At 38.4% G+C, this 18,715-nt stretch overlaps 1 protein-coding gene across 1 annotated transcript in view; it reads left to right on the forward strand.

The window, feature by feature from the left end:
* GAP43 (growth associated protein 43) overlaps positions 1–12,362 on the forward strand; it is an 87,347-nt gene extending 74,985 nt beyond the window's left edge. Inside the window, exon 3 of the mRNA XM_063305679.1 lies at positions 11,655–12,362. Coding sequence (XP_063161749.1) covers positions 11,655–11,743 — 89 coding nt within the window. The 3' untranslated portion in view covers positions 11,744–12,362. The remainder of the gene's footprint in view (positions 1–11,654) is intronic.
* Positions 12,363–18,715: the final 6,353 nt, after the last annotated feature.

Here is an 18,715-nt window from a genome sequence, read left to right on the forward strand (position 1 = left end):
AAGGGGGTCATGTGTAGAGAATCTATAGGAATGTTGTTGTCTGAAAAACTGATCATTTTTTAATCTCCCTTCATATATCATATTATGCTGATATAACTGGCAGTTCCAATGATATAATACTCATTCTTGGAATACAAGGATGATTTGCATAATTAAGACATGTCTCCTAAGAACTTTCTTTTACTCAGTGGAGGTCAGATCCCTAAGCAATTGGGATGGGAGCTGTAAGAAAGAGGAATAATAAAATAACAATGGAAGAAAAGTTGTGATAAAGCATAGGCAAGAATCTACCTTAGGACATATCCATGATGATAATCATAGTTTCCTATATCCAATTCATTAGACCAGTGTTTACCCATAGAACTGTTCAAGCTAGTGAGAGGTATGTCACAGTGTCTATAAATAGAGTGGTAAAATTTCTTATCTAACCCTATTTCATCATATCACATCTTATGATTGAAATAACAACTGGGCATATCAATTGGTGACAACTGGGGAAGGCAATGGCAAACCACCTCGCTATAGTCTGCCAAGAAAATGTTGCGAAAGTGGCATCTCCTCAAAGGGTCAGACATGACTCAGTGCTTGCACAGGGGACCCTTCACCTCACATATCAATTGGTGCCAAATGCCACTGCCAATTTGCTGGCAGGGACTGATCCAATATGACACATTTCTCCAACTTTTGATCCACTTGCATTGGTTACCTATTTATTTATTTTCAATTTAAAGTACTAGTTCTTAGCTTTTAAAGTCTCAATACCTGGAGATCTTCTGTATGTGCATACCTGTTCTGCACTATATGTGTGATTCAGGGTAACATGCAGTTCTGTTTATTGAGTTGAGCCACCACTAGGAGCAGGCCCTTTTCAAGAATGATGCTACTTATGTAATACTCTTCTCAAGGATCTCACTCCGGTCTCAACATCTAAGGCTTTCAGGCATCACGCAAAAACCTACATTATAAAAACTGTAAGAAACAATGGTTTTAAAAATATTTATTGCTGTTTTGCTGCTACAATATATACCTTTCCCTTCTTTTTATTGCTCTTTTTAGTTTGTTTATTTCATAATTTTATTTTATAGAGCAAAATTATGCATACCTGTGTTGAATGGAGCTGGCAGTTAGGCATACATAGGATTGCAGGCTAAAAACAGTTTACTTTGAAATCAGTCCCATTAGGTTTATGTAGTTTACACCCATATGGCTTGGGTATAAATATTGTTCTGATCATTGATATATTTTATTCTGTGCTCTTAACACAGCTGAATTTGTTTCCAAGTAGGTCATTTGTCAGCAAGGCAGATGGGAAGCTCAGAAATAATCCATTGATTTTAGCCTTAGGTTTGAGCATCAGGAGGTTGTTATAACAATTACACTGAAATTTTTAGTTGCCATCATTCCCTTTGCTCCCTTTATTACAGACAGTGACAAAATGATACCTTAATATCATTAAAGGACCCTTACTCAGTCTGGTAAAAATATTAGGAAAAAAAAGGGAAAAAAATCATTTTATCATCTATCCCAGCATGTCATTTTTCCTTGTTACGGAACAATATTATTTTGGACTTGTGATGAAACCTATCTCTTCCAGTTTCTATAGCAATATAGAAACAGTGATGCTGTGACTGCCCTCTCTCGGTGCCTGGGGTCTGTAGGGGTCTGGATGGGGAACAACAGGCTTCAGCTGAACCCTGGTAAGACGGAGTGGCTATGGGTTAATGGCTCTTCTGTATCTGGGACATTGTCATCTTTGGTTCTGGATGGGGTTGCATTGCCCCAGTCAGAACTGGTGCATAATCTGGAGGTCCTCCTGCACTCACAGCTCCTGCTCGAAGAGCAGGTGGCAGCCGTGGCCAGGAGACCCTTTGCACAACTTCATGTTGTGCAACAGATATGTCCTTTCCTGGATCAGGAAGCCCTTCGAACAGCCAGTCATGCCCATGTTATCTCCCATATAGATTATTGCAGTGCGCTCTACATGGGGCTACCCTTGAAGAGTATCTGGAAGCTACAGCTGGTCCACAATGCAGCCACGTGGGCTATTTTTGGTGCCCCTAGAATGGCGCATCTAACACTGCTACTACTCAAGCTGCATTGGGTACCAGTCTGCTTCTGGGTCCAATTCAAGGTGTTCATTACCACCTTTAAAGCCCTACATGGCATAAGGCCAGGTTACCTGAGGGACCACATCTTCTCCTTATATCAACCTGTCCTACCCAATCATGTAGAGAGGGCATGTTGCGGGCCCTGTTGGTAAGAGAATTCCGTCTGGCAGGGTCCAGGAGGCAGGCCTTCTCTGCAGTAGCTACTGTAGCTACTGTATTTTTATATATTGTAATTGTATTGTATATTTATTGTTTTATTTATTATTTTGTCCCTCTGGCAGGAGGAGATAGGTGGTGACAAATATGATAGATAGATAGATAGATAGATAGATAGATAGATAGATAGATAGATAGATAGATAGATAGATAGATAGATATCTTGCAGTTAGGATTCTAAATTCTAATAAAAAGTGTGTCCACAAACACACAGATGACTACATAGAATTATGAAAGACTACAATTGGAAGCATTATTTGGAAGCCCCAACAGCTTTTTCCACTGTCACAGAAATTCCAGAAAAGTTATCTGACAAATACGTTAAGTAAACTATTGATAAGACAGTGTTAAATTTTATTATTTATTCTTTTATTATGCATTAGTTGCTTTATATGTAGTTGCCTTATATAGCATTAGTTGCCTTATATGTAGTTGTCTTATATAGCTTACATATAGATAAAATATAATATTTCTATAAAATCCACTTTGATAAAATCAACACTGAAAACAGCACCAGAAATTCATTAGAAACCAGTAGTGGGATAACAATAAATTATTATCAAGAGATCTCAAAGCTTTAATGGAGGTAAAGATCACTTTAAGATATTAACTGGCAATAGTACAAAGGCTTGAAAAGGCTGTGAGGTCTAGTGCTTTAAGAAAAATGGAAATAGGCTGAGCTGTCTAGAAAGGGTTTTTGTTAACTGAGGACCATCACTGAAGAAGGCCCATTCATTGAAGAGCTGGGCAGGAAAAATTCCCCCACACCTAACTTTGGATGCCTATTCATTCTGTATCTAGTATTATTCATATTGGCAAATTAAAGTTTTATTCAAATGTGTGGAAAGAGAACAGTGCTGCATCTGATTAATAAGAATCTCAGTGCCTCCAAGTTATCTCAAGTCCTTATAGTTTTCAAACCAATCAAGAATTTCAAAATAATCACTCCAAAAGGCTAGAAAATAAAAATCTCTATGAAGCAACCACATGTGGTAGAAATAGCTTTTCAAGCACTCATACAAGCTGCATTATTTTGCCAGCTGCCAGATGTCATCCCACAGCTGGAAACATATCTAGGCCTATATAGTCATGCTGTGAAAAACAGTTCACAGCTGTGGTTTTGATAAAATCAGAACCAGACTTGGTAGGAATATCCCGCAGGTGCTTCTATTAGAAGAATGCATGATTAGGAGTGTATAACCCATCACATCTCTATGCATCAAGGCATGCCTGATGGAAAAGCTATTTTGAATCAGAAGCCATTTTGGCATAATTTTAATCTCCTTTGTGATTTTTCCTTCTAGGTGGTATACCACATATCTCTCCCAAAAGGGCATTATTCAGGTGATTCTTTCAAATTCTGAAGAATGACCTTGTTCTGACTAGAATCTGCATGCTTGAAGAATAAAACTTGCTCTTTTGACATTTGTTCTCCTGCAGAAGCGATGTGATTAAAATGTGTTGGGACTTCCAGAAAATAATCTTCCTGCTATTGTCAAATCCTCCTCCTCCTCCTCCCCCTCCTCCTTGTTCCAGAGTTTTGTTCTGAATAATTTTAAAAGTGAAACTTTGAACATGACGGAAATGTTTTAATATACCTAGCATATATATGCTTTGGTATATCTGTCAGATACAGCATTTCAAAACCCAGTCTGACCATAACCTTAAATGATTCTGACCATTTGTGAGTTTTGTTTTGAATGAAATCATACATTTCCAAAATAGTGTAATTTACAATAATGGGCAAAAAGTAATTTGTTTTTCAGACTGTGACACTACAATTTTGAATTTATTCTTTCTGGTTACCTGTTTCAGTGAATATTTAAATGGATATTAAATGTGTTTGTCTTCTGGGGAGGAGTTATTTCTACATATGTACTTGGAGTGCAAGTTTAATTGCATTTTCTTCCATGCTGATACATAAATATGTTAGAGACATCATCCACAATTACATCTACTGATCAATGACTCAATTATGGGGCCAGCCCTACCACTAGGCGAAATGTTGTGGCTCTCTCAGGCAGCAAATGCTGGGCCAGCAATAATGCAGTATTTGTGGGTATAGCTATGGCTGTTCCTAGCAGTCCTTCACTTCCACCCCCCACAGAATCTCCACCCCCCAGTGCTCACAAAGCAGTTTCAATCTGAATATGTCAATGAAGATTCTCAGTCATCCAGGTGGGATTGTCTGTAGGTTGAATCATGGCAACTGGATTTCCTTCTTTTTTGGTAGAAACATTTCGCTGCTTGTCCAAGCAGCTTCTTCAGTCTGGGCAAAGGTTGGTGAGGGGACCCCATATATGTCTTCCAGGGTGGCTGCATTGTCCCTACACCTGAATGGCTGTTAATTGTGCCATGGAGGTGTGGATTGTCTTTGGAATGTCTTACTCCTAAGACATCTGTTCATCCCCAAGTGGATTGTTAAAAGTGGCCTTCCTGGTGGTCTTAATCTTCCTGGGGACTGATGAAAGAGTAGCATGAAAAATGGGGGACAAGTTGTGTCTGAGGCCTCCACCTCTATTGAGGGAAGGATTTTCCACTTTAGCATGAATGGATTCTTTAACCCCTTTCTCAAACCACCTTTCTTCTCTGTCCAAAATGTGAACATTGTTGTCCTCAGATGAGTGTCCTTTTTCTTTTAGATGAAGGTAAACTGCTGATTCTGGTCCTGTGGTGGTGTTCCTCCTGTGTTGGGCCATCCTCTTGTGTAAAGGCTGTTTGGTTTCCCCAATGTAGAGCTCAGAACACTCTCACTGCACTGGATTGCATATACTATGTTGCTCCTCTTACGTTTCGGTGTTGGATCTTTAGGGTGTACAAGCCTCTGTCTCAGTGTGTTAGTGGGTTTGAAATATACCGGTATGTGGTTAGGCTGAGGAGAAGGATGGGCTGGATGGTCCCTCCTACAGAGTACAATTAAAATGTGGAATTTGGTATAATCTGGTATTGCTTTGAGAGGACTGGACAAAGTCATGCAGGATCAAGTTTTCAGTGGCTGTTTCTTACCTCTCAACCAGATGCAGCATATCATAAATACTGACTGCTGTCAGACAATAGTAAAAGTAGTCTACCATTCTCCTGCCCATGTTTGTGAACTTCTACAATGTTGGCACTGGTTGGCTACTGTGACACAGAATGCTGGGCTAGACAGACCACTGGCTTAATCCAGCAAGTCTCTTCTTACATTCTTATAGGGTTTTTATATCCTGATTCTTAATTTATGAGAATAACAAATTGTGTTTTGGCATCTAACCTGAAATACTGCTCTTCTTATGCTGCTGCGCATCTCACTCCATCCCATTGCATTTGCATGCTTTCACCTACCTGCTGAGTGAACTAAAACAAGAGTGTTGATGAAATTTGCTTTCAAGATGACAGCACCACAGTTACTGAGTGGGGAGGGAGGTGTTATTTTTCTCCAGAACTGGTGAGCAAATGGAGAGGGAGAGACTGGCATTCATCAGGGAGAGACTTCCCTCCGAATAGCACTAAATGCACCTGACAGTCTGCCATTTCCATCTCCCGTGGGTGTTTCTTTCAGTACAATTAAGGTGTCTGCTGATGGAAGAAGCTTGATGGTACTGGTGAATGAGCACTCAGAGATGGGAGGGGGCAGGAAAGATTCAGAAATGAGCAGTGAAGCATTTCTCCAATATTTTGTTCAACTGTCAGGCTTCTGTCTGTAGTGCAAGTGGCTTTGGAAGCAAATGGGTGAGGCTACCATTCCCATGTTCCCAGAAACTGAATGTTGTTATAACAGGGGTGAGGCACTATATTCATAAACAGCATCTTTCTCTCTCTCTCTTTCTTCTTCCACCCCCCACCCCCTTTGAGTGATGTCTCTGGAGAGGCATTACTGCTTCTGCTCATCAGCCAAAGTTGGAGGATTTCCATGGCAACCAGGCAGCTGGTGTCTAGACACAGGCAAAAATGGCTGGCAAAGTAGCTCTCATTGTGCTTTCCCTTCACGACCCTTTACATACAAAAGCACATGTCCTGCATTGCCATCTCTCTCCTCTCTGTTTACTACACATGTACGTGTATGGAGTTCCATTCCACAGGTTTTGTAAGAGGAAAGTGAAAAGGGAAAGAATCCCAGACAAACCACTCAACTGTTCACATTAAGGAAGCAGGGACGTGGTTGCTTGGATGGGTTTTGGAGAAGGTGTAAATGGGTTAGAAAGCATCAAGCATCTATCAGGATAGTACAAAAAAGGTCCCTGTCCTCATTTGTGTTTTCATTAGATTGAAGAAAATAAGTTTACTACAGAACAATTTTTAAGTTGGGGGTGTGTGCATCTTCCCTAAAAAACGATGTTGATGCTTACAATTAAGATCAGTCATAAAGTGTTATGCATCTGAGAAACAAGCACTCCAACACCTTTGCATTTATTTTGCAATTTTCAAGCAATATTATTGAGCTAATTGCTTTTGTTAAGCTTGTATTTGTGTATATATTGCTTTTCTGTCAGGTGGAGTCAGAAGATTGTTTAGAGATCATCTAGTCAACATCCTCCTCAATGTTCTTACATCAGCCTGTAAAGGTCTGAGGACAATTGGTCAACAGCTGGGCAATAGTCATTAACTGGGTACTGGAGAACAGATTATTCCTAAAGTATTGCATGTAATGGGGAAGCAGTAATCTTCAACAGGAATGTTGGAGCCTCCTTATTTCCTGTGACCCTACCCAGGTTTATTTCATTCTCACTGCTAATGTAGTCACAATGGATAACTAGTTTGAGACATTGGGAAAGAATGACACTTTCCACTCTTGATGGAGCAGGGATGCAGTGATTGTGAGAAAGGTCAGCTGTATGGGACAGAAGATTCGTTCACCAGGAAAGCGGGGGTTGAGAGGTTTGTCAGTGTGTATGCGAGTATGTGCATTAAGGGAGTATGCAAAGCATTAAGACAAGCTGCTTGACAAAGCATGTTGGTGTAAGCAAAGCCTCTTTCCTCCTAACATTAAAGCATCTATGGAATGTTTGCACAGATTCTTTAAAGGCTGTCTGTCCCTGGTTGTCCATGCATTTACAGACATAACACTTTAAGGAGAGATACTTAACTCATGCTAATATGCTTTGTGAAACCTCTCTTTAAATGCTTTGCACAGCCCTAATATTCATACATGTGCTTATATGCCTGACTTAACACTTGAGGCATGCCTATGAAGTTGGAAAGATTGCTAACCCATGTAAGTTTCCTCATCTTTTCATGGAAAAAGTCAGCTGGGTTTTCTGACTGGCCAGGGCTTGCTTTTAAAAGCTGTGTGGTCTGGTTATGCCAGTATTTTGGAAATGAAAATCATGTACATGTAGAAATAGCAGGAACGACCTCTGAAACATCTGCATGCCCTTGGAAAAAAGACATTGCTGTTTTAATATTTTTTTTAAAAAGTGCTTCTTGCATACTTCTTCACCCTCTGAAGCACCTCCTTTAAAGTATTTTCACTTTGTTGTGCTATTTGGAATTTTGTAATGGAAAGTGATAACGCATCTGTGTGCAATCTATAACTGAATTCTGGTTGCGCTCTTTGTAAGATATGGAATAATAAGAAATATTTTTCTTAGTGTAAACTGTCCCCCTGGTTTTTGTTTTAACTTTAGACTTGGAAAGAAAAAAGTTAACACCTGGTGGCCAATAACTGCCTTCTGCATCATCATGAAAAATCAAACAGATTTGATTGTGGGTTTTGTTTTGTTTTTCAAATCTGGTATGCAAAAGCAAATATCCAGCAATCAAAAAACAGTGCATGGCGTTCATCACAAATGGAGAGCCACCATTCCTCTGTTGCATTACAAACCTCTTATAAGCTATGATGGTGAAAGAACAACATGTCAGCATTTTTACAAGTGGGAACTTTTCCCAATAGTTGGGAGAAAGGAGAGGGAATAATTGTTCCCTTTAATTTAGAAGGTAGGGTGAGTTAGCAGTTTCTCCCAATGGGAAAATGTCCCCAACATCCTCTGCAATGCTGACTTCCAAAGACGAATAATAGTGTTGCTCCAAATAAAATGGTACAAGCCATAAATAAATAAAATTAGTTTTCCAGTGATGTCTACACAGGTCTTTTGTGTGAACAGAAAAATTCTCTTCCAACAGTTTTGTCAGTTGTACAAATCTACTACAGTTTCAGGTCTGTTTGTCATCCATTACACTTGTTCTACTTCCATCATGACATGTTGAAATGTTCTCTCACTTCAACAAAACAGTTTGCACATTTTCCACCAGATTATCTGTATTAGTATTAATCTAACATTATTCCCATGCATTCACACCACATTTTCTTCTTTTATCAATTCCATGATTACTCTTGTTGTACAGCTTAAAGGCCATGTTTCCCATTATGCAGGACGTGCAAAGATATTCTGGAATCCTAATTATATCGAACAAGTAAGAAAACAGTGTGTTTTTCCATAAGACATTATGGGGAAATTCCTCCTACTGGAGGAGTTATTTTTCTGATTGGAAAGTGCAATAAGCCAGGAGGACTTCAGATTAATGGAAGGATGGGTAACAGAAAACACCTCCAGGGTAGCATCTTCTGCCTCCTCCCATTAAAAAAATAAGCACAAAAACATTGCTGAGAGAATATTCAGGCACTCCAAAATCACCTCTTTCTTAGAGGAAGAACCATAAGAATGTGCAAAGCAGGTTTTGCTATGGAATTTTTTTAAAACATCCCTCTAAGAAATGATTTGGCTAAATTGCAATGGCATATACAAGTTCAATACATTTTAATACATTTTATTAAGGTTTAATACATTATTAAATTATGATTGTTCTACTTAAAAAGTGTTGTTATACGGATATTAATGTTTCACATATATTAGTCATTGCAAGAACATGTACTGTATTCTGTCTGAGGGAGAAATACACATTTAAATGAATAAATAATAGGCCTGCTTTCTTTTTCCAATGGGACTAACAGGCCTATCTATCTAATGCAAAACACTTTTTTAACTACTAATAGCCAAATGCAACCCATCTTTAAAGGATGCTTGCCTGGTAAACTGCTGATCAACAGATTTTCTTTAGAAAATAAGTGCGGATTCTAAGTGCAGATACAGGAAAGTGAGTTTGAGACAATGGCCTGCTTTCTTGATAGTCTGAACAAAGGTCAAGGGAGACACATACCAATCAATTAGTTGATGCTGAATGTTAAAGGAATTGCCATAGTCGCTTCTGAATGAATGATGTCAGCTGTAAATGTGAAAACTGTTATGAACAAATCTTCCAAGACAAACCTTCCTATTATACATAATCCACAGAGCTACAAATGATTTTTTTATTTATTTCTATTGATTTTGTATTATATTTATTTATTTTTATGTAGTGCCATTATGTTTAATCATTCTAAAGACGCCACAACTGTAAAGCCAAAGCCAAAAGCCACCAGCCTTCAAAAAGAAAGAAAGGAAATATAACAAAGGCAGTGTGTTGTTGTCTACTCCAATTTAATTAATCCAAGCAAGTCAGGAAGAGCTGGGCTGATCCCAAGAGACTGTCTTTTACCCGGAAATCCATTCAACCTAATTTCAGCAGTGTAAGGTGGTAGAAGCACTTGGAGCAGAGCCTACAAGCCATTAACATGTAATGCAGTTGAAGTCAGTTGAGATTGCTGCCCTTTCTTGAAATAAAATTGCCCGTCTTGGTTTTCAAACACCCAAATCTATATTCTATCTCTGATTCACTTACTGATAAATGCTTGTCTACCATATCCTTGCCTTTCAAAAGAACCATATAGTGCTCAAGAAGTAGACATTCTCAAGAAGCTGTGCTAGTCTATACCTACCTAAGCTCCTCTCCATACAGAGAATTACATGATGAACATTTGGAAGTCACCCTTAGATTTCATGTACTTGAAAGCATGAAAGCTGTGTGGAACTTTACTTATACTGTGCTTAATACAGTTTTGATAATGCTATAAGTATAGACGTCTCTACAACTAGAAACAAATAGGCAGAAATGATTATTAAAAATAAATGTAGTTTGCTGAGATATTTAGAGGGGAAACTAGTAAAAAACAAAATACAACAAGAAAATTCCTTGTAATGCATTCACAGAAGGGTCAGACACAGTTCTAAATTGATCCAAAATTCTATATTCAGCAATGACAGAACAGATATTTGGGGGATGTCTATGGTGGGTCATAATTTGCAATAGTTTTTATAGGCCAGTGTCATTTTCTGTTATTTCCGAAGTAACATTTAGGGAGTCTAAATTTAGTAAAACTGTAGTAAAACTTCCAAAACTGAGTAAGTGCTCCAAATGGACTTCCTAAAGAATTTAAGATATTTTAGCTGAACAGTTAAGTGGAATAAATGCAAAATAGTCCCTTAGTTCAAAGATTTGTTCCCAATTTAATTTCATTTTATCAAGCTCTTCAGACTAGATTATTCTAAGTCAGAATATATTTTCCAGGTTATTTTTCCCCTTATTTTTCCTATACAGTATTTTCTCTAGAAAATTGAAATGCCAATTGCTTAATTTTTCTGGTTAACTGAAAAGGCTAGCCTCTCATTCCCTTAAACTTTAATATTACTCAGTATAATTAATTTAATATAAAAATGATCCTGGTTTCATTGTCTTCTACAAAATACATAAACATGAAAGAAAATATCAGAATTCAATTTATCTGAGATACTCGATTGGTCCATCTAGCCCAGCATTATCAACACTGACTGGAAGCATCTGTACAGGGATCTGAGTAGAATTCTGTACAATCCTATCTGGGAGTTGCACCTTTTCTAAACACTTGTTCTCTTCCATCATATTGATAACTGGTAGAAAGAAATGTAAGGTAATTTCTCTGCAAGCAATAATTGCTACAGAAATGTGGCTCTTTGTACAGAAAAAAGAGCCAATCAAACAAGGTAAAATGGCACTTAAATGCCAGTGATGAAAATTTGAGGGTTCCAGCATTCCACAGAATAATGGTGGTCAACAGATTCCATTAGTTTCAGAGTTGTATCATTTTACATGGGATGTCAAGGACTGCATTCTGAAAGTAAGTACTGTAGAGATCGTTTTGAGAATGATTTTAAGCTTTCTAAGCTGTGAAATGGTACCTTAACCATGACCAAGCTTAAATGTACCCATTTTGTCCATCAAACCCTCTCTTCACTCACCCAACGTGCAAAAAAAGACCCACAGTCTGCCTAAAGACCCACTTTAGGGATGCTGTGATCACAAAAGTGATGCTGGTAGACTATGTGCAGCCCCTGGACAGAGTTTCTTTTGCACCCCTGCCATTCCACTTTTTTCAATGACAAAACTACCAAATTCAACTCATACATTTCCTGACGGTTATATATTTGTACTTCTTAGATGCTGTAGAAGAAACCAAACCTTCTGAAAGTGCCCTGCAGGAAGACATGAAAGAAGACGAGAGCAAGGCGGACCAAGAAAATGCCTGAACATTAAGAAATGGCTTCCTCTGGCCCTTCCCCCCTCCTTTTTCCTGTATCTTCCCTCCCTCCCTGGTTCGAATCTTACTCCTCCCACTTTCCCCTGTGAATCTGTCTGTCCTCCTTGTCCCTTTCTGCCCCGTCCACCCCTTTTCTCTCTGTGTGGCAAACATTTAAAGAAAAAAAAAGCAGGAAAAATCCCAGTCAAACAGTGTGGCTTAAACATTTTGTTTCTTGGTGTTGTTATGGCGAGTTTTTTGGTAATGATGATTCAATCATTTTGGGAAAATTCTTGCACTGTATCAGAATTGTTTGATCTGCGCGTGTGTGTTTGTCTGCCCACCACGAGTGCTCTCTTTCTCTCTCTCCTGCCCCCCCCTTTTCTCTGTTCCAAGTGTGTGTGCAATGTTATGTTCCTCTGAGGAGTCCAAACCTATTGAGTGAATTAAGAGAGAGGAAAAAAAAAAAGAACAAAACACTTTTATTTTCTCCCCGTTTCAATGTGATGATGGAATGAACTATAGGAGACACAACAAACAAAGCAAAAAAGAGAAAAAGGAAAAACACAGAATGAGAATACAAGCCCAGTTTGTTTAATAAAATAAAGCAAATGTGCCAATTAGCGTAACTTGTGACTCCCGGCTCCTTTTTCAAATTGACAAATGATAATAAAGGAGAATAATGATAATGATGTCACTGTGATGCATTTCTGTAGCATGTTTTTTTCCAATGCATTCTAGTATGTTTTATGGATAAAATGCTTTACAGCAGTTTTTAATGACCAACAACAGCTGGAGCCAATTATCCTGTAGCATTTTTATAAACAGAGGTACAGGTTTGTTTTTGTAGAAGTGTGTACATAGAAAAGGCTACAGCAGAGCTCTCCATCAGATATATACAGATTTCTGTTTCTAGTAGGATAAGTATTATACATTAGTGCAGGCAGAACATATTTGTGTTTTGAGATACTGAACTATTTGTGTAAAATGTGTCATGACAAGAGGAAGCTTTTACTTAATCAAAAAGGAGTTTGTGCAAAAGTTACCAATCTTCCTTCTTTAGTGCTCCTCGGGGTTAATTTGATTTGTTCATCAAACCTTATTTGAAAAGATGGATAACATGTTTCAGTGTGTGTCGCTATAGAGGTAGAGCTTTCTTTCCACTGTGTGAAAGAAGACTGGCAAACCACTACTATATTGTTTCCAAGACATGTCTATGAAGTTTTGAAGAGTCAAGCTTGACTTGAAAGAGACTTTACATTTACTTTAGTTAGGTATATTTAAAATCACACTGCAACTTCATGATTATGTGCAGTCTAATTTTTGCCCCCTAGTTTCAGATAAGGATTGGAAGAAAGACTCTTAAAAGATACAGGATTTATGGGACATGGCAAGATATTCCTATAGAAGAATACTTGTGATAATTATTTATATTCCTGAAAGATTTTCATTTCTGCTGGTTAGCTCAAGGATACTTCATATGGCCTATGTTTTACAATGAACTTATTTTGAATTGTTAGCTCTGGCATCAAGATGACTCCTTAATGCCCACGGAGAGTCCACTTAGTGCCCTCTGATCTACTGTGAACTTCTGCATTACAGATTGTCAGGGGTTTAGTGTAAATTACAGTGTATTGGATACATTCTTCAAACTGTCTAGAGAATCAAACTGTGGTAGTCATCTAGATATTGTTTGATTCCAAATCCCATCAGCTCCACTCACTGTGGCCAGGGGTCAGGGGAGATAGGAATTGTAGCATAGTATCAGGAGGAGCCACAGTTCCCTTTCTCCTGTTCTGAAGAGGGGATTAGGAAACCAAGTTCCAGAAAGTATTGATTATATTCACACAGATAAAAACACTTTAAGGAGCCCCATCTCCTAATTCCATTTGACCTAATTATGATGGCTGGGTATAAAGGCAGCTATTGGTGCTGCTATGTTGAAAGAAATCTTTTTTGCATTTACAATTCAAGGCTGGCAATCCAAGCCCTTCCTCTGGGAATCAATGACTTCTGTTCACCCATTAACTGATTGTGTGAATACTTCTATCTCTTTGAATCAAGTCTTGAAAAGAAACTAATTAGAACCAGTTCAAGTAGCTTATAGCAAGATCTAAAGAACATACTGTACAAGCCATAATCTTCAAATGTCACTCATGCTGATTTCTTTTTATTATGCTACATGGCTATTACAAAATATCCAAATGACCGCTAAATGGTAGTACAGTTAGTTTGATTTAATGCTGATTGGGTTAAAGATGCTCTGAAAACAGGGTCACTGATTCACGTAAGGACATCTTGTAAGTATCAATATAGAAGGTTTCCACCTATGACTCCAACTTCCTACAATCAAGCAACATTTGGTTGATGCTTTTATGCAAATTTTAGTTTCAATAATCAAAGGAGGTGCACATTTATGCATGAGTATGTGTTAAAGAGAGAAGTGAGTTATATTTACCTGATATATTTGGAGGAGGAGGAGGAGGAGAAAAGGGAGAAGAAAAACAGCTAAGCTGTTTGGAAAGTTTAAAAAGCTGTCCTGGAAAAAAAGCACTAACAGACATTCTGCACTGATGCTCTGAAAATTGCTTGGATGTATTGTGCAAATCACCAGGAGTTAAGCTCATATTGAAGCTAACTTTACATATGCAACTTCTGCCTCAAGTTCCTCAAGGTGTACATTGCCCTCCACTGGAAGGATGCTGCATTACAAGAATGAAGAAAGGAAAGCTTTGATCAGGAACTGAGACATCAACACAGCTTCAAACACATTGGCCTCTATAGTTTAAAATAGTCTAGCTGTTAAAACATTTCCAGCAAATAAAAACATTTACCACAATTGTAGAATATCTTCTAGTAATGCTTTGCCATATATCCTCACTGTAAATATAATGTCACCAGCATTAATCAAAATCAAGCTTTGAGGAAAAGTTCAGAAAAAGGAAAATGAACTGGTTTGCTAGTAAGTTCTCAAAAAATTCTCTTTATACAGTATGTACCCTAGGTATAAGATATTTTCATTTGGGGACCTTAAATCTGTAAGGCGACACCTTACTTGCAAGTGGCAGCTATCTACATGAGGACTATCACTTTTGTCAGAATTCACTATTGAACATGCAGCATGACCAGCTTTCCTTATCTGATGAAACCTAACAGCCTCAGGCGTGTTTTGCTATCTGGTGTCTGCTATTCTCTTTATTAGCTGGAGAGCAAACAATTTAATTGTATTGCTGGGAAACCATTTTTAAGGTTCCTTCTGTAAAAGTGTTCTTAAAATGACCATAAATCTTGCAGGTAGTGCCCTTTTACTGGCCTGATTAACGTGACCAGATAGTCTCCCAGCCTTTTAATAGGGTTCATTCTCAGTAATGCTGGAAACAATAGCCTCTCTGATCCAAAGTAATTGTATTATACAACACTGCACATGATAGGATAGGAGATAAACTGATCAGCTCCACAGCTGGAACACCAAAAAGGAGGTTGTATCTAGAGAAAAATTGGCTGGCAGGTAACAAACGTTTGTCCCTTGTAAGGAAATATTTGAAGCACTGTTGACAGCATTTTTTTTTAATGGAACACTAGTGTAGTTAGGGCTATATGTGGCCCTTTAGTCGTCTTATTCTGGCCCTCTTATTATGACTACTGAAAACTGTCTACACATATTCGTGGCACCTGAATTTGGAAATATATAAAATCTAAAATGGAAGCTCCAAAATAGCCATATCATGGAAACTTGTTAGTGCAAATCATAGATGTCATGTAAAATAATTTTATTTTTGAAATTATTTGAAAATTATTAAAAATAAAAATATTCCTTTCTCTTCTAAATACAGATAGGGGACAAGAGGAAAGAACCTTTGTTAAATTAAAAATTGAATTATGCAATCATAGAAGATAAGAGTTAGAAAGGATCTTAAAGTCCAAAGTTCTGCCCAGTTCAGTAATCTACTACTACACAACCCTGACAAAAGGACCATCAGTTGCTGTTTTTTTTAGTATCCCCAGCAAAGGAAAGTCCACCACTTCTCAAGGCATTCTGTTTCACTGTTGAACATTTCCTGGTGTCCATTAGAATCTATCTGCTTGTAGCTGATTATTTCTCACCTTGTCTTCTGGAACAACTCTTAATAGCTCTGGTCTGTCTTCTGCATGACAGACTTCCAGATAGTTTTGAAAACTGCTATCATGTTTCTCCATGATCAAATCCTGATCAAGGTTATCACCAGGACCTTCTTCAAGCACTACACATTCAGCCAACTGAATTAGCATGTGTAAGAGACACAAATGAGTGTTGTTTCCTACTCTAAAGCTCTCTGGAAGCCAGCCTTACCTGTTGCATTCCCAATCTTGCTAAAATATGAAGTGTGTGTGCTCCCACATACTTTTGAATGTAAGTAAAATTCAGAGAGTGTTACTGTTCTCTGTAGAAAAGAAAGCTAATACTTCTCTGAGTGTGTGTGTGAGTGTTTGTGTGTGTGTATACACACACACAGAAAGACTGATATCCTATACCAGGGTTTCTCAACCAGGGTTCCACGGAACCCTAGGGTTCTGCAAGAGGTCACTAGGGGTTCCTTGGGGGATCACAATTTATTTCATTTCAAATTCTGGCAACTTCACATTAAAAAGGTAAGTTTCATTCTTTATTTTCAGTTTAAGAACACTGTTAATGCATACATACAGGCCTACACATGAAACGAATACAAGAATGTTGTTACTTCTGGTCTATATTTGAGCCTGAATGTGCAAGGGTTCCCCGAGGCCTGAAAAATATTTCAAGGGTTCCTCCAGGGTCAAAAGGTGGAGAAAGGCTGTCCTATACCCTCCATTTAGGTATGTCTGACTGAACTCAAATTCTCAATAGATATATAATATTATGCTGTAATTGAACTTCAGTTCCTGATTTTGAGAATAAAGAATGAAAAAAATCAAGAATTATATGGACATAAAGATTAAATACTAATAGGTTAGTATTTTTCACCAGTAGCCAAACTGCAATAAAGCTTCCTTCAAATTTGGAAATATTTTAATGACCATTCTGAAAGTAATCTAGTTTAGCAGGGATAAGGGATATAGAATTCAATGACAAAATCTTAATCTAGAAGTTGGACTTGGACAAGATAGCTTAGTCTTGTAACCATTGCTGACTTGAAAGCTTTTCTGAAGGAATATAATTGTACATTTTTGTTTCACATCTTTCACTGCAAGCATTTTACAACCTTTGAATCTGTAATTAAACTTAAAGAAAGCAGATATTTAACACAGCATGGGAAATCACAATAGGAATACTGTAGCAGATATATATGCCTTAGAAATATTGGGACTTTATATTACAGCTACAGTACCTAATATAACTGATGAACTTTGATCAGTGACATTCACTCATTTATGATGGATCTGTCTTGGATTCTAGTTTGAAAATTCCTAGTTATAGATAACCCTGGTCTAACACATAAATGAGAGCCAGTTTTGTGTAGTGGTTAAGGCATCAGCCTAGAGACTGGAGACCATGAGTTCTGCTCCCACCTTAGCCACAAAGCCAGCTGGGTGACCTTGAGACAGTCACTCTCTCAGCCCTGGGAAGGAGGCAATGGCAAATCACTTCCAAAAGGTTTTGCCAAGAAAACTTCAGGGACTAGTCCAGGCAGCCACCAAGAGTCAACACTGACTCTAAGGCATGAGAGCCAGTTTGATGTAGTGGTAAAAGTATCAGGCTAGAAACTGGGAGGCTGTGAGTTCTAGTCCTGCCTTAGGCATGAAGCCAGCTAGGCGACCTTGGGCCAGTCACTCTCCCTCTGCCGTAGTAAGGAGCCAATGGCAGACCACTTCTGAAATCTTGCCAAGAAAACTGCAGGGACTAGTCCAGGAAGCCACCAGGAGTCAAAAACTGATTTGAAGGCACACAGCCAAAACCCCCCAGATAAATAGGATGCATGTACTAGGTCCAAAACTATTTACAGCTTTGCTTTGCAGGTTAATACCACCATATTGAATTCATCTTGGAAATGAGCATGCAACTAATTCAAGATCACTATTATATTGAAAGTTGTTCCTATCAGTTTTCTGGCAGCATTTTCTTGTGGTTATAGTTCTAGATTCTCTTCAAGGGCAGACTCATACAAAGCACATTATAGCAATTCAAATTGGATATTGCTAAAGCATAAGTCACAATAGCTGGTCCATTTCTGTTTAAGAATTGTTGTAGATTGATCTACATCTACATCAAGAACACTATGTGATTAAGTTTGCCTGTTTCTCCAGTGTCAAAGTAGGATAAAGGAATATTCCTCCACAGCAGACTTGCTCAGCAACCTCATCCTGAACAGATTGTTTACTCAGCTGCCAGATCCAGGCTCTACTATTCAAATGACTTGCTAGAATTTCAGTCTTACCTTCACCCAAATTATACTCTTGCAGATACTGATCTAGCACCTATATGGTTTCCCTTAACTCAGATGACATCCTGAATATGAAATCCTTGCATAATCTCTCTGGTGGCTTCACGCAGATGTTAAACAACACATAATGAAATCCTCATGTTACTCAATACCAGTATTTTGAAAGCATTGTGGTTGAATTCTTGGCTCAAGTTGACTCAGCCTTCCATCCTTCCGTGGTCAGTAAAATGAGCACCCAACTTGCTGGGGAAGGTGATGGCTGGGGAAGGCAATGGCAAACCACCCCAATATAGTCTGCCAAGAAAATGTTGCAAAAGTGGCATCCCCCCAAAGGGTCAGACATGACTCGGTGCTTGCACAGGGGACCTTTCACCTTTCACATGGTTGAAATTAGTCTGGAACAGGTACTACACAGGCTGATGTGGTATGAAGTTTAATGTGCTGGATTAGGATTGAGGACACCCAGATTCAAGTCTACCATCAGCTATGGAAACTCACCTTGTGACTTTGGACCAGTCACTCTGTCTCAGCACCACATACCACGCAGAAAAGAAGGGGGAAAATGGTGAAGGGAATGCTCCTGA

Source organism: Candoia aspera, chromosome 5 (assembly GCF_035149785.1).
Source record: "Candoia aspera isolate rCanAsp1 chromosome 5, rCanAsp1.hap2, whole genome shotgun sequence".
NCBI classification, from domain to species: domain Eukaryota; kingdom Metazoa; phylum Chordata; class Lepidosauria; order Squamata; family Boidae; genus Candoia; species Candoia aspera.